Source organism: Poromitra crassiceps, assembly GCF_964638095.1.
Source record: "Poromitra crassiceps genome assembly, chromosome: 22".
In the NCBI taxonomy this organism is placed as follows: domain Eukaryota; kingdom Metazoa; phylum Chordata; class Actinopteri; order Beryciformes; family Melamphaidae; genus Poromitra; species Poromitra crassiceps.
This window is the reverse complement of record NC_139647.1, coordinates 9,471,042-9,497,839: the sequence shown is the minus strand read 5'-3', so window position 1 is coordinate 9,497,839 and position 26,798 is coordinate 9,471,042. Positions and strand designations below refer to the sequence as shown.

Here is a 26,798-nt window from a genome sequence, read left to right as displayed (position 1 = left end):
TCACTTATTTGTCCATTTCATCATGCTAATAGCAGCAGCCATCATCCCATTACGGCTCCACAGCCCAGCGAGGTTAAACAAACGCAGTTTGTTCGAGGTCACAACTTTGGAGTCGGGTCTCCCCTGCTCTCCCCCGCACTCTCTCTCCCCCGGTACATCGCCTGCTCTCCCCCGCACACTCCCCCCCCCCCACACACACACACATCAAAACAAATCATCAGCTTGTCTGTATCTACTCTATATAAGCAACTCTGAACCCTAGCTGCATTAACCGGCGCTGCACTCTCTCCAGGGCTCCGGGCTCTCTTATCAGTCCCCTCTTGTTCTTATCCCAAATTCTTTCCCATAGCTGCTGCTCCGCTCCCTGGGATGGCAAATCCAATATAACGTTTTGCTCCGTTTAAAATCACATAGGGGACTTTATTAAGCAGTAGGACTACTGAAGCCTCAAAATGAATATTCTCAGAAAATAAGGATAGTGTGTTGTTATATGTAATAATTGTCGTTAAATGACAAACTGAAGAAATAGTATCACACAATTCCTCTGCCCTTAACAAAGTCTGCAATGGATACTGTTTAAGAGTGTTTTGTCAAACTTGAGCCTAAATGAGGTCTGGTTTTATGGAGAACTGATGTAGCAGAATTTGTCTAATGGAATTCATTAGTACTCAAAAAGGGCACAAGAAAACATCAAAAGTCTCTCATGGGAAAGCTCGGTCTTTTGATTTAAAACAGTGACTTAGACTTAATTGTAAGCTGTAAGACCTTACAAAATAATAACTCAGTCAAACCTAATAGGATCATTATCTCCAAGACATATATTCACATGGCACATAACATTCATAATTGCCAATATAACCTTGCCTAGCTTCTATTAGCGTTCCAGTGAACATAGGTCTTTGGTTATAATGAGTCAACAGTCCCTAAGCTCTACACTGTAGAGTCTACAGTCACCACACAATCACTTGTGTCAACAGAAGGGAAATCCATTTCACTGGAAGGTCCAGAGCTTCATTACCATACACAAGGCCAACAACTGCACAGCCACGTAACCTCCGATACCTAGCCTGATACCTAGCCTCTGATACTCTGATACCTAGCCTCTGATACCTAGCCTCTGATACTCTGATACCTAGCCTCTGATACTGTACCTAGCCTCTGATACCTAGCCTCTGATACCTAGCCTCTGATCCTGTACCTAGCCTCTGATACCTAGCCTCTGATACTATACCTAGCCTCTGACACCTAGCCTCTGATACCTAGCCTCTGATACTATACCTAGCCTCTGACACCTAGCCTCTGATACCTAGCCTCTGATACTATACCTAGCCTCTGATCCTGTACCTAGCCTCTGATACCTAGCCTCTGATACTATACCTAGCCTCTGATACCTAGCCTCTGATACCTAGCCTCTGATCCTGTACCTAGCCTCTGATACCTAGCCTCTGATACTATACCTAGCCTCTGATCCTGTACCTAGCCTCTGATACATAGCCTCTGATACTGTACCTAGCCTCTGACACCTAGCCTCTTGACACCTAGCCGCTGATACCTAGCCTCCGAGCTGCAGCTGACTGGAGGGAGTTCAACGCACATGACGAGAGGCTATTTTCATTATGAGCGTACAATAGGCAGAGTGTGTTCAATTAAAACATGATCACAGTTCAGTTCATAATAACTGACATATGGCATCATACACTTCACTACAGCTAGGATAGTATTGTGTGGGTGTTTTTTGTTCTTTTTTTAGTAATGGTGAAGCGAATACAAACTGCTGTGACCATAGACTGTATAAAAGAGTTTGTGATCTCCTGTTTTGAAGCATTTTGGCCTCTGCCATCTGGGAGCTGCGTGAGACGGCGCGAGACCAGGGCTTTCCCACAGAGCCGCAGAGCCGCCTGCTATTGATCGGTGATCGGCAAGCTGTGCGGTCACTGGATCATCAAAGGTGAAATTAGGTATAGAGACAGTCTGCGTCTCGTCATAGATGCAGGGGTAGCTGGCTGGGGGTGTGGTCAGGGGGGGGTAAATCCCCCGTTCTCCCCATTTAGCATAATTAGCATTTCGCTGCTAGCTCAGCCCAGGCAGACACGATCAGGGATTCGACCACCGCAGTAAACGCACATCTGAACAGACGTCTATGTACCTGCTCTAGAATCCCCAATCCTGTAGTGTAGAGCCGCAGCACCATCCTTTGGTGAGTGAGCCCATTGAGATATATGGGGGGGTTTTACCCCACTCGCGCGCCAGCCGTATAACATTTTGTGGGCGTTCCCACACAGATCGAATTTACCTAATGAGACCAAATCTCTTTTTTTTTTAACCAGGCTATAAACATGTTTATTTATTCCTGCTCTAAACTCGGGCATTTTAACATGGGGGTGAATGGGGATGGACTCCCTTTAGCAGCCAGGCTCAAGTGGCCATGCGAGGAACTGCAGCTTTTCCTGCCTCCGCATCTGTCCAAGCCTAATCTCCACCCGCGGCAGTGACACAGAAAAAGTGTGATTACATTTCTATTTCAGTAGCACACCCTAATTTCCACAGGTAAAGTGGAGCTTTTTATGACACTGTAAAAGATTACAGATCATCTTTAAGCTGCTGTTGCTGTGGACCTGCTCCATCATAAAAGATGGAAAAGGTGTCTTTCATTTTGCACCTCAGGTGATTTTCTTGCTGGTGGCGCTCCTATGAAAGATAATCTGGCTTTAAAATCTTAAACAAATATTCTGAGTCTGTTCACTGTCAAAGGTGCAGCTTTTGGGCTTTCCATTTTCATGACAGTACAGATTGTTATCCAAGTCCTAAAACGCTTCCAAATAGCATTCAATAAAATGTCCAATTTGGATCTTATCCTAAGATGCTTTTATTTACAAAAAAAGTACTTCTCGGATCAACTTTTAGTAGGCTAATATGAGGTTAAAGATGACCTAATTCTTAGAAAATTCAGCTCGCATGTAAAACTGGATAAATGATCTGAAATGTTAATTAGTGTAGATTAATGGACAGAGATAGATGATTCATAGATAGATCGATTCATTGGCATGTTGCTTCTATGCACCATGATTGTTGTCACACTGTGAACCATCAAATGCGTGCAGCTGACTTTAAAAATGCTCTGAGAATCACTTGTAATACTTTGCAATTTAGGAGTAAAATGACCACTATTGTTAGAATGTACTTCCTAACCCTCGTATTGTCCTCAAAATCACATCATGAGGGGGGCTTCTCACAGTGTGGTATATGTAAAAGATTAGCGCCAACATTTAGTTTGATAGATTATGATTGTGAAATCATTATTACAAAAAGCATGCATTTTATTACTTTCTCTGGGTTTTTCTTTTGTAGGTAAGGCTTCCAATTTTAAGATTTTACTGGTCATTACAAAACTGATGTCATTTTGATGGCAACATGTCCATGTTTGGCATCAGGTCCATGATGTTTCCATTGGTATATCATCAGAATCACACAAAGGTATACTTTGATGTAAGTGAGCTCTATTGACCATAGATTCCAATAGAAAGCATAAGAATGGTCGTGATGGTTTGGAATGGAGTTGCTAACAAGGTACAACACAGAATTGGGTGAAGATTTATACTTCATGGTGCTTTTATAAACAGTCAAACCAGACCGGGTCAATTTGACCCGGGAGGACAATACAACAGGAGGAACGATTTTGAATAAAACAACCCCAAATTCAATGAAATTAGGTCCAACTTAATTGGTCAATTTTTATGGAAGAAACTCAGATTTCTGATGGAAACAGTTTTCATTTTGGGTCAAATTGACCTGAGGACAATATGATGGTATAATTGCCGAGTTGGAAGCCAATCTTAGCCATGAAAGGATTTATGAAGAGGGCTTCTGAAGCACTTCAAACTGCTGGATTGCTTTGAGAAATTACCGTGAGCAAAATCAGTCATCATCACTTATTTTAAAATGCACTCAAAATGCCCAGTGGAAAGCAACTCATGTGAATACAGAGACCCTGGCCCCCAGCTTTGGGAGAAAGTTGTATTATGCTCACAAATATTGAATAAACTGCCCTTGGTTGTAGGAATTCCCATTTAAAGCCCACTCTGAAAACATCGCAGTGTTTCATTTCAATTGCTTAGAGGCCCTCTTATGAGACAATTTCATACCTGCTCACATATTGAATAAACTGCCCTTGGTTGTGGGAGTTGTATTCCCATTTAAAGCCCACACTCTACAAACATCATAGACTTCCATTTCAATTTCTTACATGTACGAGTGATTATTGTGTTTAGCAAACAGGAAGGAGAGTGGACTCGGAGGCCATTTCATTTCTCCACACACAGCACTGATGTTCTAGGTAGAAGTTACAGAACCTAGTTACAGTAACACTGTATTAGGATATTTTATTTCTGCCACAACAGGACGAGAAATTATGGACGGCTATGAATTTTAATTTTACCCAATGCATTCCCTCCAAAAGAAATGCGGACTGGGGTAGCTAAAGCATAAAATTATCCAATGGGAGTTTCTAGTGGGGAGAAAATTGCATCCCTCAAAAGAAACTAACCTCCAAAATGTGTGCTTTATATGCGTATTTGTAACATTACGTTGCTCATTGCCTTGACGAGCCATTATACATCGGGAGCCATTATAGAGAAACCCTGCCACCGCGGGCCTGTAACCGAGTACCTCATCAGCATTTGTGCTAAGGCGCACACTTCTTCTTCTCTGTGCGCTCCCGCTGGAAGACGGCTTTGCATTCACTCGCTTTAGCGAAAGGTTTACATCATTCGCAGCAGAGCCAGAGATTAACTGGAACGAGGGGGGGACTGGAAGTGAGACGAGCTGGGAAACCGAGGGGAAGCGGCGCAGGGGGAGCAGGGACGAGAACAGAGGCGCGGAGAATGAACTGGTGCTGAAAGAGGGGTATTGTGAGGAGGAGCCTGCTGACGACCAGGCACAGCAGCACACTGCCTGGGGGACCGTGCAGAGAAACAGTCAGCAGTCAGGGCCCTTAAAGATTCCTCCCAGTCCTCCTCTCCTCTCCTCTCTCCGCCTTGCTTCACTCTGCCAGTAAAGAGATAGTCTTTGTCAGTCTGCTCCTCCACACAGAAGATTCCAAAGAAATAACGCACTTCCCTTTCTTACACACACTACAAATACACATCTACACACACAGAGAGACTGCATCACCCCGCGCTTCTTCACCACAGCTCAGAAAAACACCCCGGCTGCCACCCTCTCTCCCTCTCTCCATACTAACACACAGCCCAACATCTGAAAGCCTGGTACTGAGCTCCAAAATCAGAGTCTCGGTTTCTTTAATCCCAATCCTTCCCCAGGAACGGCACACAGCCGTCGACATTTTCTTGGCCTGTTTTGGAGGAGCAGACGCTGAAAAGCTATAGGATGCCTTGGAATTTTCCAGTTGTCACCTCAAACAGTCCCTGAGAAACATGTGCGGAGAGGAAGCCAAAAACACGGGGATTATCCATCTGAAATGCAGAAGCAGCTCCGTCATCCCACTCCACTCCTCCAACTTGCTCTCTCTGCTAACGGCGGCGTCGGTGACACATAGGTGGAGCCACAGTGCCCCCTGCAGGTCACCGGGTGAACAAGCGTTATGAGCACTGGGGTCCGTTCATTCATCTGTTTGACTGCCTGCTATGCTACCTGTTTAATGGAAACTTTAGCTGCTTTGGACCTGCAACAAAGTGACATTTCATTCTTCTGCTAGGGAAGATAGCGCCCTCCCTACACACACATACACACACACACACGCACGCACGTGCGCGCGCGCACACACACACACACACACACACACACACACACACACACACACACACACACACACACACACACACACACACAACACTCATACAGTATGTGAGTCATTCTCTTTTCAAGCAGCATCTAGTAAGTACTACCCACTCAGAAAGCACCATTTGGGATAGTTTATACGAGCTAAATCCACTCAAATACATATGAGGAAATGGATGGCAGAGGTCCGGATGCCAAATACTGAAAACTGGATTGCTTAAACGTTTTGTTTTTCACTAAATAAAAACAATGTTGCTGCTCTATATCTTTTATTTAGGGATTCGCCGATATGGAAATTTTGGCCGATACCGATAATCGATATTAACATTGCTTTTATGGCCGAAAACCGATATTTACCGATAATATGCATAAAATATGCATAAAAACAAGTTTGACAATCAAATTTTGTACATACTGAAAAACACACGTAAACACTGATTTCAAAAAAGTAATGTATTCCTTTATTTCCAAAACATTTGGAAAAGCCCATAAATCATAAATTTGCCACATTGTTTCCTCTCAATATGAACATTTTGGCCAATACCGACAACCACTATTAACACTGCTGTTATTTTGCTCATCAGACCGATACCAATATTTAAAAAATGATTTGTCCGATACCAATATGACTGCCAATATATCGTGCATCCCTACTTTTGTTTTGTTTCTTTGCCTAATAAATATTCATGAACACCACGACAAATCTATTTGCGTTATCAGAGATCCTCAACCTCAAGCTAAAAGGAAGGTGAAGAAGAGGGATGGCGAGAGGGACACTGCCCTCCGTGTAGACAAACCCCCACGTTCCTGTCTGAGTACCCTCCCAATGACTCAAGGCCTGATGGATGGGGTCTGGCGTGTGTGCAGCATAAGGCAGAGCTTGCTTGTTCCAAAACATGGGAGGAGGTGGAGGTGGTGGAATGGAGGAGAAAGAGCGCTGAGCGATCAGTGGCTTTCTCACCTTCATGACCATGACTCACGTTCTCTGTCCACCACAGAGAGAAGTCAACCATGACTTACGTTCTCTGTCCACCACGGAGAGAAGAACTCAACCATGACTTACATTCTCTGTCCACCGCGGAGAGAAGAAGTCAACCATGACTTATGTTCTCTGTCCACCACGGAGAGAAGAACTCAACCATGACTTACGTTCTCTGTCCACCACAGAGAGAAGAAGTCAACCATGACTTATGTTCTCTGTCCACCACAGAGAGAAGAAGTCAACCATGACTTACGTTCTCTGTCCACCACGGAGAGAAGAACTCAACCATGACTTACGTTCTCTGTCCACCGCGGAGAGAAGAACTCAACCATGACTTATGTTCTCTGTCCACCACGGAGAGAAGAACTCAACCATGACTTACGTTCTCTGTCCACCACAGAGAGAAGAAGTCAACCATGACTTATGTTCTCTGTCCACCGCGGAGAGAAGAACTCAACCATGACTTATGTTCTCTGTCCACCACAGAGAGAAGAAGTCAACCATGACTTACGTTCTCTGTCCACCACGGAGAGAAGAACTCAACCATGACTTACGTTCTCTGTCCACCACAGAGAGAAGAACTCAACCATGACTTACGTTCTCTGTCCACCGCGGAGAGAAGAAGTCAACCATGACTTATGTTCTCTGTCCACCACAGAGAGAAGAACTCAACCATGACTTACGTTCTCTGTCCACCGCGGAGAGAAGAAGTCAACCATGACTTATGTTCTCTGTCCACCACAGAGAGAAGAAGTCAACCATGACTTACGTTCTCTGTCCACCACGGAGAGAAGAAGTCAACCAACCATGACTTACGTTCTCTGTCCACCACGGAGAGAAGAAGTCAACCAACCATGACTTATGTTCTCTGTCCACCACGGAGAGAAGTCAACCATGACTTACGTTCTCTGTCCACCACAGAGAGAAGTCAACCATGACTTACGTTCTCTGTCCACCACGGAGAGAAGAAGTCAACCATGACTTACGTTCTCTGTCCACCACAGAGAGAAGAAGTCAACCATGACTTACGTTCTCTGTCCACCACAGAGAGAAGAAGTCAACCATGACTTACGTTCTCTGTCCACCACGGAGAGAAGAAGTCAACCAACCATGACTTACGTTCTCTGTCCACCACGGAGAGAAGAAGTCAACCAACCATGACTTACGTTCTCTGTCCACCACGGAGAGAAGTCAACCAACCATGACTTATGTTCTCTGTCCACCACAGAGAGAAGTCAACCATGACTTACGTTCTCTGTCCACCACAGAGAGAAGTCAACCATGACTTACGTTCTCTGTCCACCACAGAGAGAAGAACTCAACCATGACTTACGTTCTCTGTCCACCACGGAGAGAAGAAGTCAACCATGACTTATGTTCTCTGTCCACCACGGAGAGAAGAAGTCAACCATGACTTACGTTCTCTGTCCACCACAGAGAGAAGAAGTCAACCATGACTTACGTTCTCTGTCCACCACAGAGAGAAGAAGTCAACCATGACTTACGTTCTCTGTCCACCACGGAGAGAAGAAGTCAACCAACCATGACTTACGTTCTCTGTCCACCACGGAGAGAAGAAGTCAACCAACCATGACTTACGTTCTCTGTCCACCACGGAGAGAAGTCAACCAACCATGACTTATGTTCTCTGTCCACCACAGAGAGAAGTCAACCATGACTTACGTTCTCTGTCCACCACAGAGAGAAGTCAACCATGACTTACGTTCTCTGTCCACCACAGAGAGAAGAACTCAACCATGACTTACGTTCTCTGTCCACCACGGAGAGAAGAAGTCAACCATGACTTATGTTCTCTGTCCACCACGGAGAGAAGAAGTCAACCATGACTTACGTTCTCTGTCCACCACAGAGAGAAGAAGTCAACCATGACTTACGTTCTCTGTCCACCACGGAGAGAAGAAGTCAACCAACCATGACTTACGTTCTCTGTCCACCACGGAGAGAAGAAGTCAACCAACCATGACTTACGTTCTCTGTCCACCACGGAGAGAAGTCAACCAACCATGACTTATGTTCTCTGTCCACCACAGAGAGAAGTCAACCATGACTTACGTTCTCTGTCCACCACAGAGAGAAGTCAACCATGACTTACGTTCTCTGTCCACCACGGAGAGAAGAAGTCAACCATGACTTATGTTCTCTGTCCACCACGGAGAGAAGAAGTCAACCATGACTTACGTTCTCTGTCCACCACAGAGAGAAGAAGTCAACCATGACTTACGTTCTCTGTCCACCACAGAGAGAAGAAGTCAACCATGACTTACGTTCTCTGTCCACCACGGAGAGAAGAAGTCAACCATGACTTACGTTCTCTGTCCACCACGGAGAGAAGAAGTCAACCATGACTTACGTTCTCTGTCCACCACAGAGAGAAGAAGTCAACCATGACTTATGTTCTCTGTCCACCACGGAGAGAAGAAGTCAACCATGACTTACGTTCTCTGTCCACCACAGAGAGAAGAAGTCAACCATGACTTACGTTCTCTGTCCACCACAGAGAGAAGAAGTCAACCATGACTTACGTTCTCTGTCCACCACAGAGAGAAGAAGTCAACCATGACTTACGTTCTCTGTCCACCACAGAGAGAAGAAGTCAACCATGACTTACGTTCTCTGTCCACCACAGAGAGAAGAAGTCAACCATGACTTACGTTCTCTGTCCACCACGGAGAGAAGAAGTCAACCAACCATGACTTACGTTCTCTGTCCACCACGCAGAGAAGAAGTCAGACCCCCGGCTTCTTCAAGAGCACTGGTGGCGGCGCACAACCGCTAGTAAATAGCTCAATATTTCTCTGTGTGTGTTTGTGTGTCAGAGAGAGATGGCGGTGGGTCACAAAAATGCATGACCGAGACAGAGGGGGGGAGGCTCGTTCCCCCCCGAAACACTCAATATGGTCATAGACCATTACCATTCCAAGAGCAATGGGAGACATTTCTCTAAGGGTGAGCCAGATACATTACTGACATCAGGGATTCCCATGATGACTTTAGCCACATCAGATGAAGAATGATTCCTACTTTGGGGGAGCACAGGGGGGGAATGGGCAGCCATGTTAGCACTGGCAGGCCGAGGATATTAGGTAAACAACGACGATGTTGAGGAAAGCTGCAGGGCTGGTGGCAATCTGGCCAATGGGAGGATAGAGATCAAGCTGGACGCAGGAGGAGGGGGAGCACACCAGCTGGTTGGTCACCTCCATCCACAGGCCCGGTGCCAGGGAAAAGCCTGTCCTTGTAGCTGTTGTAGCACAGAGCCCAGACTATTAACTGGACCTTTTAGTGCAGGATCCAATGCAAGCCGGCACTGCTCAGCGCAGTCATTTCACTGTTCAGCAGAGCAGCACCTTCTCTCAGCCAGGAGCATTGATTTGACTTCCTGCTGTGACAGCGCAACACTCACAAGTTTGCACAAGAAGTTATCAGGCCTTATCCATGCTCTCTACTGTACTGTGTGTGTGTGTGTGTGTGTGTGTGTGTGTGTGTGTGTGTGTGTGTGTGTGTGTGTGTGTGTGTGTGTGTGTGTGTGTGTGTGTGTGTGTGTGTGTGTGTGTGTGTGTGTGTGTGTGTGTGTGTGCGCGTGCGTGCATGCCTGCGCATACTTAATGATTTTGGGGGGGAAATCTAATAGGGAATTTTTGCAATTACAATATGATTTGCGATGTTAGAGGGAATGATCATTTTTACATCATTATTTTCATTGTTATTTAAAAACAAGCTATTAGCATTATTATGGTGTGATTCTTGCGGGGATCTGTACCAAACAAAAATGTTGGTGAATATGGTGTGTGTGTGTGTGTGTGTGTGTGTGTAGGCCAGGCCATCTCTGCAGCGTGACAATATTTAATTTAAAATTGTATTTTGACACACACTTCACCTTTAACAAATATTGCACCTACTGCGTTTTGAACATTGCAGTCGGCCATGTTGCGATTTTGATAAGATTTCGACAAATAGTTCAGTCCTACATTCTTGCATGTATGCGTGACGTGTCACGTGCAGTGTGCACACATGCGTACGTGTACCAATAGAGTGAAGCAGAGAAGAGGGACACAGACTGCAGGAGAGTGAGAGACTCAGTCATATTGTATGGAGCATGGCTGCGTTGCTCAGGGAGGGAGGCATGGCACAGTCAGTCTTATTGTATGGAGCATGGCTGTGTTGCTCAGGGAGGGAGGCATGGCACAGTCAGTCTTATTGTATGGAGCATGGCTGTGTTGCTCAGGGAGGGAGGCATGGCACAGTCAGTCATATTGTATGGAGCATGGCTGCGTTGCTCAGGGAGGGAGGCATGGCACAGTCAGTCATATTGTATGGAGCATGGCTGTGTTGCTCAGGGAGGGAGGCATGGCACAATCAGTCATATTGTATGGAGCATGGCTGTGTTGCTCAGGGAGGGAGGCATGGCACAGTCAGTCATATTGTATGGAGCATGGCTGTGTTGCTCAGGGAGGGAGGCATGGCACAGTCAGTCATATTGTATGGAGCATGGCTGTGTTGCTCAGGGAGGGAGGCATGGCACAGTCAGTGATATTGTATGGAGCATGGCTGTGTTGCTCAGGGAGGGAGGCATTGGCACAGTCAGTCATATTGTATGGAGCATGGCTGCGTTGCTCAGGGAGGGAGGCATGGCACGGTGTGAATCTGCAGAGACAGATAGACCCGTCGAGCCAGACTCTCCAGCTGTGTTGCGCAGCACGACGTCCATGGCCGGACAGAATGAAAGGGACCGTCTACGCTGACAAGATCCAATTCCAGAGGGACAGAAAAACCAAAAGCCTTAAACGTTATGAATCACTAAGGTGCATGGAAAAGTGAAACGTGTAAATTTCACTTTGGCACGTCGTACCAGAAGTTTAGTGTTCGTCTATATGGGCTTATTTGTGAGACGACGACGACGACGACGACGAGATAATTCAATCACAGCTGAAAGTAACATATATAGTTTCCATAACAGTATTGCAGTATCCCAATACTGTAGTGTAGACAGATGCTATAAAGTAAGCATTTTGGACAACAAATGTATTTCACAAGGGAGGTATTATTGGCTTTCCCAATGCAGAAAAGGAGAACCTGATCTCATATATTACAGGCAGACCTTTAAAAGCAGCCTAAAGTCGGGGAGAGCGACAATGAAAACGCGCTTTTTTAGAATCCGTCTATAGACCAAGAGCTCAGATAGAGAATAAAATCATTCTGTGTTGCAGCTAAAATATCAGCAGAGCACTCACAGAGTCATCTTCCAGTCATAAATAAGGCTGCACTCTCCAATGAGGCTTGTGACACAGAGAAGCACATAATATTCTCTGGACATTAAACATAATATTATCTGGACAATAAAACACAATATTCTCTGGACATTATTACACACCATTATGCAGCACTGCCGCTGTGCTGCTACAACCACTGGGCATTTCAATAAGGGGAGAGGATGAACCCCCATCACCCCCATTTACCTCGCCCACACGCCCCTGGGAGAAAGTAGCCCTCAGATACCCAGCGAGTTTTCTTCCTTCAAATACAAATCTATGAATTCGCTAAATCATACACAGCTCAAACAACTGAATTCTGTGGGGAATATTCTACGGTCATTTTATTCTTCTTTTATTCTTGATTTATTTCTTATTAATCTAATTTTAGTTCATATAATTTGATAATAGCACTACAGAGAAAGTCACATTTCCTTCTCAATTAGCGCTGATGTCATTGACACTAATAATAATAAACCACAGAGATGAAGTGCTTTTTCCAGTGGAACAAATTAATGACATCTATTAAGCGGATTTCAAAACTAATTTTTGCCTGATCTCTCACACAATGGCAAGACATTTTACGCTAATTACTATGTTAGGGATTATTATTATTCGTTATTATTACTCATTTATTTTTAATATCAACTGATAACACCCACAAAACATCACAGGAAAAAACAGCCGCACTAATACATGTCTTTTTGCTCCGACCCACAGGATAATGTAACGTAATATAATATTCACTATGGGCTGGAGCAGGGCATGTGTAAGCCTTTCTGTATGTTACATTATGCTTGAACGACCATGAAGGTAAACAGTGCTACTCGCATACTGAGCGAGCCCGCAGGCTAACACTGTTTGAATGGACTGCATATCAAAAAGAAACGTATAAAAGTCATTCTCCACTGGATCGTGGTACTCTGCCCTCCGCGGGTCACTGCTCTCATCAAACCTGTGTGATGGCTGCAGGACGAGAGCCTCCATACAACTGAATACCAATTGCCTCTCTGGCACTCATCTCAACCCCTTTGGCTTCTTTATAGCATTCATAACCAGATTCCCTGTGCACATGAAATTGGCTCCTGTAAAAAAAAAAAAAAAAAAAAAAAAAAATCTAATAGAGAAAAGATGGGAAAGGTTTACAGCAGGTAATGGATTAGGAGTCAATCCCTGTGCATAATTACCACAGTCATCATTATAAAAAAAGAAAAAAGCCCTCTCCACTTCACACCGCTATCTTTACGACCTCGTTCTGATCCGAGATTGTTGATGACACGCGCATGTCGAACTCGGCGCAAACGACAAGGAGAAAAATGGAAGACATTATCTATGTAGTGTTTGAACTGTAAAAGCAACATTAACGACATGGATTAAGTGCAAATCCCGCTTCGGCATGCTTTTATCTTGCAGTGAGGCCCTGCGATTTAGCAGAGACATGCCTTGATTATCTCTAGACGACCCCTCTTTCCTTCTCTCACTGTCTGACGCCAGATTCCAGGCTATACGCGAGCGAGCAATCAGTGAAATTGGCTGGCATTTGTGAAAATTGCACAAAACAACATCTCCACCTGCGTTCCTGCGTACTGAGCATAGTGCAGCTCAGAGATACAAAAGACAATGTATCCTCTATCACGGTGGTTCCCAAATCGGGGTACGCGCACCCCTAGGGGTACGTGGAGGTACTACAGGGCATACTTGAGAGAGAAAGGGGCAAATGGAAAACTAAGAATAAATCATGGAAATAATGAAAACGTTAAAATAAATCTGCTCAGGAGGCACTAATAATTGCAACTCTTTCACTCCATTTCCTATTTTGTAATGTTATATTCTTCAAAAGGTGGGTTATCATTCATTCATCCAGCATCAAATGCTATAGTTTTCTTGCCGTTTTCTGAGCAAAATGTCGTCGGGTAAAGGGGGTACTTGGATTCAGGAATCAGGGAAAGTGGGTACTGAAGAAAAAAAAATAGACCCACTGATCCATGAGAATCTGGACGTTACGGTCTTTCACTCAAACTCAGTGGATGACAAACCAGCCTTGTGCTATGAAGCTATGACAGACAGTATGCGGACTATGAAATACACTATTGGGAGACCTGCCATACATACACATCCATGTATAGACCAATCCCTGCCCGTCTCCTCCCTTAAACACAGGGGTAGATGGTAGGCCCATGCGGGGGTGGGTGGGTGGATAGGTAAGTGTGTGTGCTGGTTCCACACAGCAGGGCCGGGCTGCACCATCTGCCTGGGGGCGGGTGGTGCTGCCCAAGCCACCGTGTCACGTTAGCGCCGTCCTGCCCTCCACCCCCCCTGCAGGGAGCTGCTTGTCACTGCGCCCCCCCCCCCCCCCCCCCCCCCCTCCTGTCCTGCTCTCTCCAGGCTCTCTCTCGCCCAGGTGACAGTTTAAGCACCTCCCCGGCCAAACCCTCCATCCAAACAGAATTAAGCAAGAATTAAAAACTCAATGAGCCTCATAATTAAACTTTAATGGAGGACATAAAGAAAGCTGACACCTTCTCAAAGCTATAGGCAGCCACCAGGAACCGCAGTGCCAGGCTGCTCCTCTCTTCCCGGAAATCAAGTCCACAGTTTTTTGCATTGTGAGTCGATCTGATAAGGATTTTATTCATGCTGTGATTTCACATGGAGACATTTTTACCTTGGCAAGACACATATCACTGCCATGTGAAAAGCTCCTATCTCTTAAACCTTGTTACTCTAATTTTGGCAATTTTCTTGTCTTCTTCCCTTTACTTGAAGGATCACCTGGTTCCTTTATGGGCTTGTGTGAACCCCTTTCAAAACCTCATTGCACAAAACACAAAAATGCAGTTGTTCACTTGACAAATGAATAGACTTTTTTTAAGCACAGTGCTACCGCCAAGGAGCCATACTCATCATAGGGCAAATTCAGATCAGTTAGGGCAGCCGGTGGGAGACTCAACTTCCATAAACCTGTACGTACGCTATCAAACGTCACAGATTACAGCACTTGAGAAAAACATCTAGAAATAAGGTCTTAAGCAGTATCTCTTTAATAAAAGGAAGTTAAACTCTTACAATCCTTTCTGTGATATAAATAACGGTTTGTCCTCGCCAAAAATGCACTGTGGGAGCAAACAGAATACCTGTCACAGGTCTGTCTTCTATCAGACAGTACACAAGCACAGCAAATTAATCTCCTCCAGATTCATCTCCACATGCATATGAGGTTTAAAGGTCAAGGAGAAGATTCACCAGTATGCAAATATAGAAGCTACGTTGTGCTGATAGCAGTCGCGGCTAGGATAATTAAATCTCAAGGGAGGGGGGGGGGGGGTGATAAAATATATATATATATTTAAGAAAATCTATGAGTATTTAAATTAGTCTTTAAAACAATTCCCTCAAAATGTATGCTGATGCCAACCTCCACATTCACCAGTGATTCACTCTGTAAATTACCCACCGCTGCCCTGTTTGACTTTGCGTGGGAAAAAAGAAATCAGACACCGTGAAGCTTTAGGCTACCGGTAATTCTTCCACGCTGCTCAAAGCAAAGACGTGTTCAAAGCTTCGTATAGCAGTCGAGTCGCCTACATGAACGGCAGCATGTGGAAATGGAAATACTGCAGGATGGGAGATTGGATAGGATGAATGGATGAAAGGCAAGAAGTCTGGCAAACTATCCAAAGATCTTATCTACGCGCCTCGCTCAACGACATCCGTTTTTGTTTGTTTAACGTTAAGTGTTTACAGCACAGGACGGTGTTACTCACTCAAATCTGGGTGAGCCGAGGGCCACTTTGACTGGGCCATGCCACACAGTTGTGTACTAGCCTGATTCATTGGATACATTGTTTTTTCCACCGTTATTCTTGCAAATTGTACTATCAGTAAATCATGAATGATCATAGGACAATCTATTCTGGGACTGGGATTCAAGGTTTTGCAGAGCCACAAATAAAAGCTCCAAGAAACCTATAGAAAAGAGCAGCCGGGCCTTAGCAGGTTGTCACACTGACTGTATTTCTTGTTACCCGAGCAACAACAACAAAAACATAGCGTGTTGTTTTCTCTTGCTCGCTACATTCACATTCACAACACACTCCTATTGTTAAGGGTTGGTGTGTCTCAGATGGCGAATAGAAATGGAAAAGTCCACCACTATTTCCTTATCGGTCCAACCACCTGTACACACAGACAACTGGTCCTCCACAGTGGGGACAGACTGAACAGTGTGCCAGCTGCTGAAGGAGAGGAGATGTTATGGAAATCATAAAGGAGCCAGTCAGCGATTCCTTTGGCCCCTCACAGCCCCTCTGTCAGCCTGCTAAACAAAATGAACTGGTCCCTGGCCAACACGTCTGTCAGCATTCACTGCTGCAGGAGACGACTGCCTCTGCTAAAACAGCATGAAGAAGTCCAATACAAAAAAAGCTGCAATGTTCAACCCGAAACCGCATTCATTAAAGCCCAAGATTGCTTCGTTTTCTCTCAGAGCCACTTAAATCACGGAAGAAAGCAGGAGCAGCTCGTACTTAACGATGCATAGCTCAACCCACCCACTGCAATCACATTGATTTGTATAATTAGAATATTGACCTCAGAGCATAATGAATTAGATCAGTGATAAAGTGAGTTTGACTATATGATATTTCTACTGCATCCATCATACACACTCCCCTCCATATATATATATAACAAATATCTTATTTAAATAGTAAATATATAGATCTGAAATATATTTAAATAGTATGTATAATATACAACAAACAAGTTGCATTGTATGATAACTGCTACATTTGTAAAGGTCTTGACAATGCAACACACAATGACATCATATTTCTATTTAGGTACGTGCATCATTGTCTTTTACATGATGTTGAGGATGATTTAGCTATTATGTCAATACCTCCTATCATCAGGATGGGCATTTTTGATAGCTTAAATTGATTCGCCTTATCCAACACAGCATACGATAACATCTGTTAATCTTAGTGACACACACACACACACACACACACACACACACACACACACACACACACACACACACACACACACACATACACACACACACACACACACAGCTTAATTGACTTAACAGACTGAAGCATTGTTTGAGTGTGTTTACCAATGGTGCATAAGGAAAAAATATGAGTTAAGTTATCCTTCATTATCCCCGTGGGTAAATTCATCCTCTGCATTGGAACCTTCCTAGAACTAGGAGGAGCAAGTCCAGTAACGTGATGCTGCCAGATGGCTTGTTTTCACATAACCATCTGGGAACAAGTAGCTCGGGAAAGCGTTTCAAATGGCAGGCACTTTCAAAAATATCCTGGCAGGTGAGTGGATGAGCCATCTGTCTATCACGTCTATCACAGGCTCGCTTCTCACTGTCGTCACACCTAAATCCGACCCCCGTAGCTGCCTCTGGATGCTGATTGGTGCGAACTACTGGTGGTTCAAATTCAAACCAATAGATTGAAGCGTGGCAAGATGGATTTGTCGTGTGATCATGATGATCTCACTCACAACTCTAGTTCTTTTTGACAGTGCCTTGCTCAAGGGCACTGACAGGAGTATTGAACCTAACATACATGTCTTTGACGGTGGGAGGAAACCGGAACACCGAGAGGAAACCCACACAAACACGGGGGAGAACATGCTACCACCACACAGAAAGGACCTGGAACAGACCAGGGGTTCGAACCTGGGATCTTCTTGCTATGAAGCAACAATGCTAACCGCTGAGCCACCGTACCATCAGAACAAATACAAACCCAATATGTGCAGCATGACTAGAAAGTAAACAGGGAGCCAACATAGACCTTGGTAATAGACAGCAGCAGTATCCAGTCATGATGCTGTTGACTGTTAGCATGACTGTTAGCTGCAAAATGGCCATAAGCAGCAACAGCAACAGCAATCATACAGCACCTCTGACTATGTGTAGGTTCTTGTGAGCAGCCTCTACATCACCTCTGGTGATAAATATGCCCCATTTTCAAAGCCAGCATCTTTCCCTCAGCATAACAGAGCTCGGCCATGTTTTTCCCAACAGTAACATTTTGTAAATGTGACCACTAATCATCATAGCACACTCATGCCACATTAACGACAGCAAAGATATGAATGGGAGCGCCGCAAAAATAAATCAACTGAATAATTAACCTTGTACTACACTGGCACAAGGAAGTGGAGTTGCCATGAATTATGCAAAGGCATTGACAAAAGTCAGGAACTAATCTGAAAAGTCACTGTATTCATATCTGACATTATAGTGGGAAAGCTGCTCAGTGAGATCAAATATCAAGATAAACAACACCTGTTTCAATTAGTTACATTCATCACTTGGGCACTCTTGCAGAAATCTCAGGGAACCTGCACTTTGTGAATTGTAACACTAGAGGGCAGCCAAACACAATGAAAGCACTCGGGATGTCTGCAAGCACTCAACGACTTTGAGGAATCCAGAGGGGCGGCGAACTTACCAGCATTAACTATGGCGTCCACCTCCAAGATGGTGATGTCTCCTTTGTAGAGAGATACTTTGTCGCTCACTCCTCCTTCTCCTGTCGGCTCCTTTCCTTCTTCTTTCTCATTTACTGGAACACACAAAACACCACTTCAACTGATGATGACAGCCAAGTTGTATCCTGGGCCACGTTATATTTAAGCAATAGTTCACGACAGGCCGTGGTGTATATGCTTATTATACAACACCTAAGGGGCAAAAACACCCTTAGGTGTGGTATAATAAGCATATAACAAATAACGTGCCTGACTTTTAAATTGATAGGTTTGTTAGATTAGAATGTAATCCATGAACCATTTTAGATTTAAAGCATAAAATATTTTCGTTGAACTATGAAGCTTTTGCAATATATATATATATATTTATATATAATATATATATATATATATATATATATATATATATATATATATATATATATATATATATATATATATATAATTTTTTTCCTGAAAACTTTTTGCGGACCCCCTGGCAAAGTGCCACGCCTGGGGGTCCCCATTTGAGGACCACTGTGAACCACTCCGATTTAAATCATTTTTATTCATAGATAACCTCCTGTACATGGAGGCAGTTGCGTATGCAATGAAAGCTCGGGCTGCTACATCACCAAAGGCTAGGCTACATGAGCTGATTTAACTGATTAGCACACACCTTCAGAGAGGAACTGGACTCATTTCATGCTCGCCATTTGTCATTTCATGTTCACCATTTGTTTTCTCAGAGGCGGAGTGGCTCTTAACTGTGGTATAACTGTGGTATATTTAGCCATATTTATGCTAAATATACCACAGCTGTGAGCCAATCAGATTTTGCTTGATTTTGAGAGAGCCGTTTTTATAACGCAATGTAAATAATAGTGCCGTCAAAATCCTCTGAGGAATGGAAAGACTGAGTCATATCTCACGGTAGCGCCGAGACACTTATAGCCATTTAAGTCAATCCATCATCCACTGTGCTGCTATACCCCATTAGAGTAGACGATACTGTGCTGTCAGTAGTCCAGAGACTGTGTTTTCACATTGCCGCTATGGATTTGATTTGCATAGAATTTAATCTGCACACTGCTAAATAGGCCTATTGTGTATTTCTTTCCTTTTTGACAAGATTCAAAAATGCTTCGACAAAGGACGCACGATGCAAATCAGTGTTTGTTAATTAATGCGATGCGGTGAACAACTTCTTTCCAAATGAACGAGCTGCTGGAAGACCTCCCACATGACTATTTACCTCAATGAAGAGCAGGCCCAAGATTTGCGACGTCTTATTGCTATGTCATGTATCTGACAATGGTCATCATGCAAAAGTACTGTAACTAACAAGCTGTTTTTAGTAGAGTAACTTTGTGATGCAACTAGTTACTTTTTTTATTGTAGGTAATGAAGTAAAGTAACTAAGTACAAACTACTCCCCCCCCCCCTCCCCCAATACTGCTGCTTAACAAGTGTCCCCGAAAGGATTTTCATGAGAATCAAGCCGGATAGAAATCCTTTTTGAAAAGAGCCTTTGATGTGCCAGTCAGTTCTCAGGCTTTGACTCGGAGACGACTGCTCTAAGCCATGTAAGTAGGATCTTCAAGTGCTCCTCGAGGACTTTTATTGGTATTAAGATTGGGCCTGCATGGCCGCTTAACGGTTATTGAGAGAGGTATTATTTTCAAAATATTAAAGTCAATTGCAGTGCCGGCCCCCCTGGGCAGCCACATTTTCTGAAATGGGATCTTCCTATTTGTATTCTGTGTCCCCTTCTTGGCTTTAATTCTAGGAAATTGGATGAGGTTCAGACTATGTGCCCAAAGAAAATCAAATAGGCTTGATAGATTAGATTCTTTTATAAAGCTCACCCCACTCCCCTTCCTTCTAACATCCAAATCATATTTATACAAAGGGGGCTCCATCTGGTTTAACAGCACAAGAAAAGCCCATATCAAATCCTGTGTATTGGTATATTTACCTCCGCCATGGAGTTTGCCTTGCCAGGCAAACTGAGTTGGCTGGAGGTTACGTGTTCGCCCCCGTTTGTCTGTTTCTCCGTTTGTCAGCAGGATATCTCAAAAAGTTCTGAACGGATTTGCACGAAACTTGGCAGAAAGGTTGGTCGTGGGCCAACTTAGAAGCGATTAACTTTCCACGGCCACTGGCCAACAGGGGGGGGGGCGTGGTAATGGGCGTGTTCAATCACAAAAAGGCACTTAACTTCCACACGGATTCACGTAACACCATGAAACTTAGTGGATAAGTAGGTCATGGACCAACTTAAGAAATGATTAACTTTCCACGCCCACTGGCCAAGAGGGGGCATGGCAATGGTGGTAACATGCCGTGGCGGAGGTATGCACTCTCCCGAGTGCCCTCTTGTTATGACGGTGTTACAGCTTGAAACAGGCTTAAGCTTCATTTATACTTATTAGAAAGTGTCGCTCAGCACATGGTCGCAGACGAAAAAGAAAGTGTCGCTCATGGTGCTGCATTTATACTTCAGTGACCGCTCGCCTCGGTTCAACGGTCACGTGACACTCTATAAGTGCAGACAGCCAAGAGAAGAGAGGGAGTGCACAGTGAAACCACGTCGGAGGCAAGATGTAACGTACGCATTTAACGCATACAACGACACACACAACTCACCTCCTGTCTCTCTGGGAAAGTGGTCACGGTGTTCTTTGTGATTTTCACGAAGTCATACATCAAGGACAGGCTGATAAAAATAGTGGGGACATGTTCATTCATTTCAATCGAGCGAAAACCAAAACAAGGAAGTCATGCGGGCGCACTTGCGCGACACTATGCGACGTAGTCAGCGACACCAGAAATGTTACTAGGTAGGTTTAGTGTATCTCACACAGAAATCAGGCTAGATGTCATTTCTACTTTGCATCCTGCCTACCAAGAGAAATTCATCGTCACAATTTTAATATAATAGACAGGTTCATGAATTTGATTGGTAACCATATGCAGCATGCAGACAGCAAAATATAACATACTGTACATGCAGATGAAAAATGCTTTTTTACTTATTTGCTCACACAAAGTTCTATCATCGGTGCTTGTAAAAAAAAATATGTTTTTTTTTAATCTTTTTTCTTTATTACTTGTTTATTTGACATTATCACACCCAGAATTTAATGTTTTCTGCATTACAATACAACTAATGTCCTTGCTATATTATTTGCATGCTAGGGTGTGGGACAGTCAGTTTAATATAAAAATAATAAATAGAAATTGCGTCCAAAATTGTCGTCGTCCCCCCACCCGCCATCCCCCACTTCGGCCAGTTAGTGGCCACCGAACACACCATACGCCAAAGCCATGCTGAACTGAAGCTTGAAGCAGACTCAAGCTGATCTGCGGCCGGTGTGAATGGACTCGCCTGTTAACAAGGACGCTGAATTGAAACTGCGTGGTTGCGTGTGAACGTGCACTTACTCTATCGGCCACCGGTGTCAGTAAGAGTCAGAAGTTACACATAGGGCCTTTAATTATTATACATTATTAATTCATATCCACAGCTGTCAAAACATTAGGGCCAAGCCTAGTATTACACAGAATGGCAATGGTTATTGGGTTTTGATGCAGAATGACCAGCCACTGCAGCCACAGGCACTGAAGGTTCAGGTTGTTTTGTGGGTTACTTGACTTTGTCTTTTGCCTTTACATTTCTGTTGTTCTCCTTCTGTGTTTGAGGTGTCCTGAAATGTTTAAATCTTCTCTTCTTTCTCATGGGGATTTAGTCTATTATTCAGTCAAAGTGGAGGAATCGGCTCGCTCCCATTCAAGATATAATTAACGGTAATAATAATAATAATAATAATAATAATAATAATAATAATAATAATAATAATAATAATAATAATAAGCATTGTTCGGTGAACTCCAACTGATTTAATTATTTTCCTGGTAGCCTACTTATCTCATACTTGATCATTCAAGGCTTAGTGTTAGTACTACGGCTCTGACCATTGAGCTCCTTACTACTGGTTGCTTGTCATGCTCATGATCTAGGAATTAAAGCTTATTTGGCAATTGCACCCGGTCATTATGAGTCTCTAAATGCTAATTTCCTAAAATAAAATGTTAGAAACATTACAATTACACAGCTGTGTGTACACACTGTGCTGTGTGTGAAGACAGACAGAGACAGACTTTGGCAATTTATCAGCCGTGGCGCATACGCGACCCAACAGACTACTCAGGCAATGAGCTGCCTCACTTACATTTACTGTCCTGCCTCCAGGTGGGAATCTTGTCCAGAGATATGAAATCATGGCGGCGATATTCCTTGCGCCGCTCCTCCTGATCGAGACGGAGCAGTCTCTCTGTGGAAGACAGTGAGCGTACATTTTAGACTGAATAAAAGCTGGCCCTATGGAGAGACGAGAGAAGGAAGAAACTGCTGAAGTAAATTAATTTCCAACAAAAGCCATACACTTTTGACTAATGGCTCGTGCACACATATACGATTTTTTTCCCCGCGTGTAGACGCCTGCTGTCGCCTGGCTGGTCGCTTGGTGCTGCAGCTTGATTGGCTGTCTTGCTGTATTTCCGTCTTCAATTGGTCGATTTCAAATTGGCCCCTCCTCTCGTCGCTGCCGTCCGCCGCTCATCGCCTTGCAAAGCATGCTGGGGTACCTGGCGACGTAGCCAATACAAAATGAATGGGCAGCAGCATGCAAACAAAAATCAAATGCGTGTGTACAGAATGTGTGCACGAGCCGTACATCTCTGCTAAGTAAATATCTTGTTTTTTCTCCTTTTCCTCCATGTGATACCAAACTGCCTGCCAGTGTGCTTCCTTCTGGTCAGCTGTCCACCATCCATACAGCTTGGCAGTGGTCACTGAGTGTCTGTGGTCAGTGTCTGACTGGACTCCTCTAGTGGCTCCTGTCATCCTCCTCCTCTCCTCTGGCCCTGCCATCATCATCATCATCAGGCAGAGCCGTGTATATAGAAGAGTCGCGACATCACCATTCACTCTGATGGACCAGTTTTTTACTCCCAAGAGTTCCAGGAAGTAAGGTCCTGGATTAAGCAGCACTGTCGAGTTGCAGCAAAATGGACAGTTTGTGTTGTACTTTAAAACGTTTTTTTTTTTTTTTTAAGAATCATATTCAAAAGTAGCGCGAGACCCCTTCCTGGCTGTTCATTGGCTAATGAGTCACGCATTTTGGTCCTCCGCTGACGCCACTCTCTCTCTAAATTGCTCTGCACCAGTGGTTCTCAACCGTGTGTCGTGGAGATCCAGAGCTATGTAGGTTTTAATTCCAACCACACACTAGATACCAGCTGATTCCACTCATTAGTTCCTCTTCTCTGGCTGAAGACGTGCTAATTAATTACAGTATAGAAATTGGCTGCTGTGGCAAGTGGCCGGAAAACCTGAAAACATGCTGGGTCTCCACGGCACTCAGCAGAGACCCCACTGCACTATTTGCCTTCATGGCATCCTTTGTAGTTTGCTCTGCACACATCTTGCTCTGCCTGCACTACTGGTGCTCATCTCTGCTGCTCTGCTCTCTCAACTTGCCACTGATTCATGATGATGACACAGCACTGCATGGGACTAAAGTTAGCAACAATAGCATCGCTATGAGTGAACAATGATCAGTGTGCTTTTTCTGTGGCACGATCTACATCAACTGACTCTCACAATGATACATGTCTGCATTTAAAACGTTTAGCTACGAACCACTGACCCCATTCTTAGTTGTGTCTAACGCAGTGGTAGGAGTGCTTTTCCGTAACTTGCGTTACAGCGATAGATAGATGGATAGATAGATAGATAGATAGATAGATAGATAGATAGATAGATAGATAGATAGATATAGATATAATATATCTCTTCATTTGGTTGCAGAACAAACAACTTATTTGGCTGACATCAGTCAGTGCATCATCACACATCTGTTGCTGTGCCTCGGTACTGCTCCAGCCCTCGTCCATCCTCGCTGCTTCTGTCCCGTGCTCATCTGCACTGCCAGCCAAAGTGCAATTATTTGCATCTTCTTGACATAATACGCTACACAAATTATGAACGTGCCCCCCTGTATAAAACGCCGTTTATTTAAATCGGATGTGGTTCGACAATACAAAAGCAGAACCTCACATTAACCATACTATGAAATACTACTTCTATTTTTATCCCCCCTGCAGATAATTTTGAGGTTTGGGGTTTTTGACGAGGCGCACGCAACAATACATGATGAGCTCAACCAACTTATTTTTATGGGAGTATGAGTTATGATGAGGCATGCCTCTTACATAAGCCCCGGGCCTAAAATATTGAGGCAGCAGTAGTGGTTGACTATATTTCGAGGAGAAATATCAGCTTCCTCAGGTCATCCCACGCAGAATCCCACAGTAGCTCAGGCTCACATTAGAGGTGTTATTTTTTGCAGTAGGGGGGGGAAATCCATCCTGTATCCCTCCTGTATCTTCTCCCCCTCTCGCTGTCCTGTCATCCTGTATCCCTCCTGTATCTTCTCCCCCTCTCGCTGTCCTGCCATTCCCAAGGCTGCTTTTATTCTACATGGATGAATAAAAGCCAGTGCTCAGCAGTGCTCTTCGGGCTGCACACAGCAGCAGCAGCTCATCACTCTGTTGCACTCTGAGCTGTCTTACAATCCTAAAGCTGAGCGCTGCAATGAGAACAGGATGAGTTCAAATATGTTTTATTCTTAAATATATATCTTTTTTTTTGTGATCAATTTTTTATTGATTACATTTTTTCCAACATTAAAAAAAAAAAAAAAACATCTACAAAAACCAATACATAAACATACACAAACAGATTCACTCCGAAAATAACGCCCCTCCTCCACGCAGGACCACCTCCCCCCCCAACCGCAAAACGAACAAAGATATATTAAGACAGACACAGCCTAGCTATCATGGAGATGTCCACGGTCCCCACGCATTATCGCATAGCTTCAACAAGTGAGGTTTCATACCAAATTTCAATTACCGGTAGAAGGCCGCCATATTTGCATAACCTGATCAGCCCGTGGCATCAGTCAAGTGTAAGTATGACATCAGTTATGACGTCGTCAGTTCATCCTAGTACATACAGCGAGGGTTCTACGTCACCTCCCTCTCTGGCGGATCATAGCAGCAGCTGGCATCACGGCTGTTCATCATCTCCTCTGAAGCTGTCGTCTCGCCCCACCCACCTCCCCAGTCCACCACCAACGAGTCTTGACTCCCAAAGAATCCCCCACGGGGGGGGGGGATTCTCTAGCCTAGCCTATTCAGATGCCCTCCTCTCACCTCAACAGGAGCGCCACCTGACAAGGGAGTCATACGCCAAAGTAGTTGCCATGCTTGCAATTTGCTAAATAAAGCCGCTTGTTAAATCTTACCGACTGGCCTCTCATGATTGAAATGCATTCCATGCCGTAATAATATTTTCTGCTTTAGCGCCATCATGCATTCAGGCCACCGACGTCCAGGGTCCCCAGCTGAAGATGCCCATTGTCCAAAAGGTAAGAGTATGAGGAGCTTTCCATCTTTGGGCTACCATTTCTTTTGCGGCAGCAGTAAGGCCCGGCAACAGCCAACGCCTCTACCTCAAAGTTTAAATAATGATCTCCGTTTGTACTTCACATTTTCCATTTGGCAGATGCATTTCTCCAAAGCAAAATACACATGAGATTTTAATACTACAAGTACACAAGCAAGGTTCTTAGTCAGGAGGAGAGAACAACGAGAGTAAGTGCCCTAACGCCAAGTTCTGGTCCAACAGGAGATACGGTAGATGCTACGACGAGGCAGTGCATAGAGCAGATCAAGTGTTGTTTGTTGTTACCGTACATGCCGAGAGCACTGAGTTGCAATAGTCAAGGCGTGATATTGCGGTACAAGGCAAGCACCTGTCCTGTACCAGGAGTTGTGCTGCACGCTGAGACAGGTAAGCACTGGAGATAGGTAGGCAAATCGGCATGACCGAGCAACAGGAGCCACATGTTCCCTAGAGGTTAGTAGTTATTTGTTGGTCATCAATCATGACACCCAAGTTTCAGGCAGACTTTGTGGGAATGAGCTGATCTGATTGGAGCCGGATACTGATCTGTTGCTGCACAGAGGGACTGGCTGGAATGACGGCGACCTCGGCCTTTCACTTGGTGATTTCTGGGCAGAGGAAGCCGATTATGATGGTGTTGTTGACATTTAATGTATGAGCAGAATTCTATTAATGGCAAAACCAAATGAGAGATAACTGCAATTACTGCATA

At 44.3% G+C, this 26,798-nt stretch overlaps 1 protein-coding gene across 1 annotated transcript in view; it reads right to left on the bottom strand.

The window, feature by feature from the left end:
- macrod2 (mono-ADP ribosylhydrolase 2) overlaps positions 1 to 26,798 on the bottom strand; it is a 591,249-nt gene that overhangs the window by 562,421 nt on the left and 2,030 nt on the right. Inside the window, exons 2-3 of the mRNA XM_083657986.1 lie at positions 22,785 to 22,886; positions 18,531 to 18,644 (exon numbers count right to left, since the gene is read on the bottom strand). Coding sequence (XP_083514112.1) covers positions 18,531 to 18,644; positions 22,785 to 22,886 — 216 coding nt within the window. The remainder of the gene's footprint in view (positions 1 to 18,530; positions 18,645 to 22,784; positions 22,887 to 26,798) is intronic.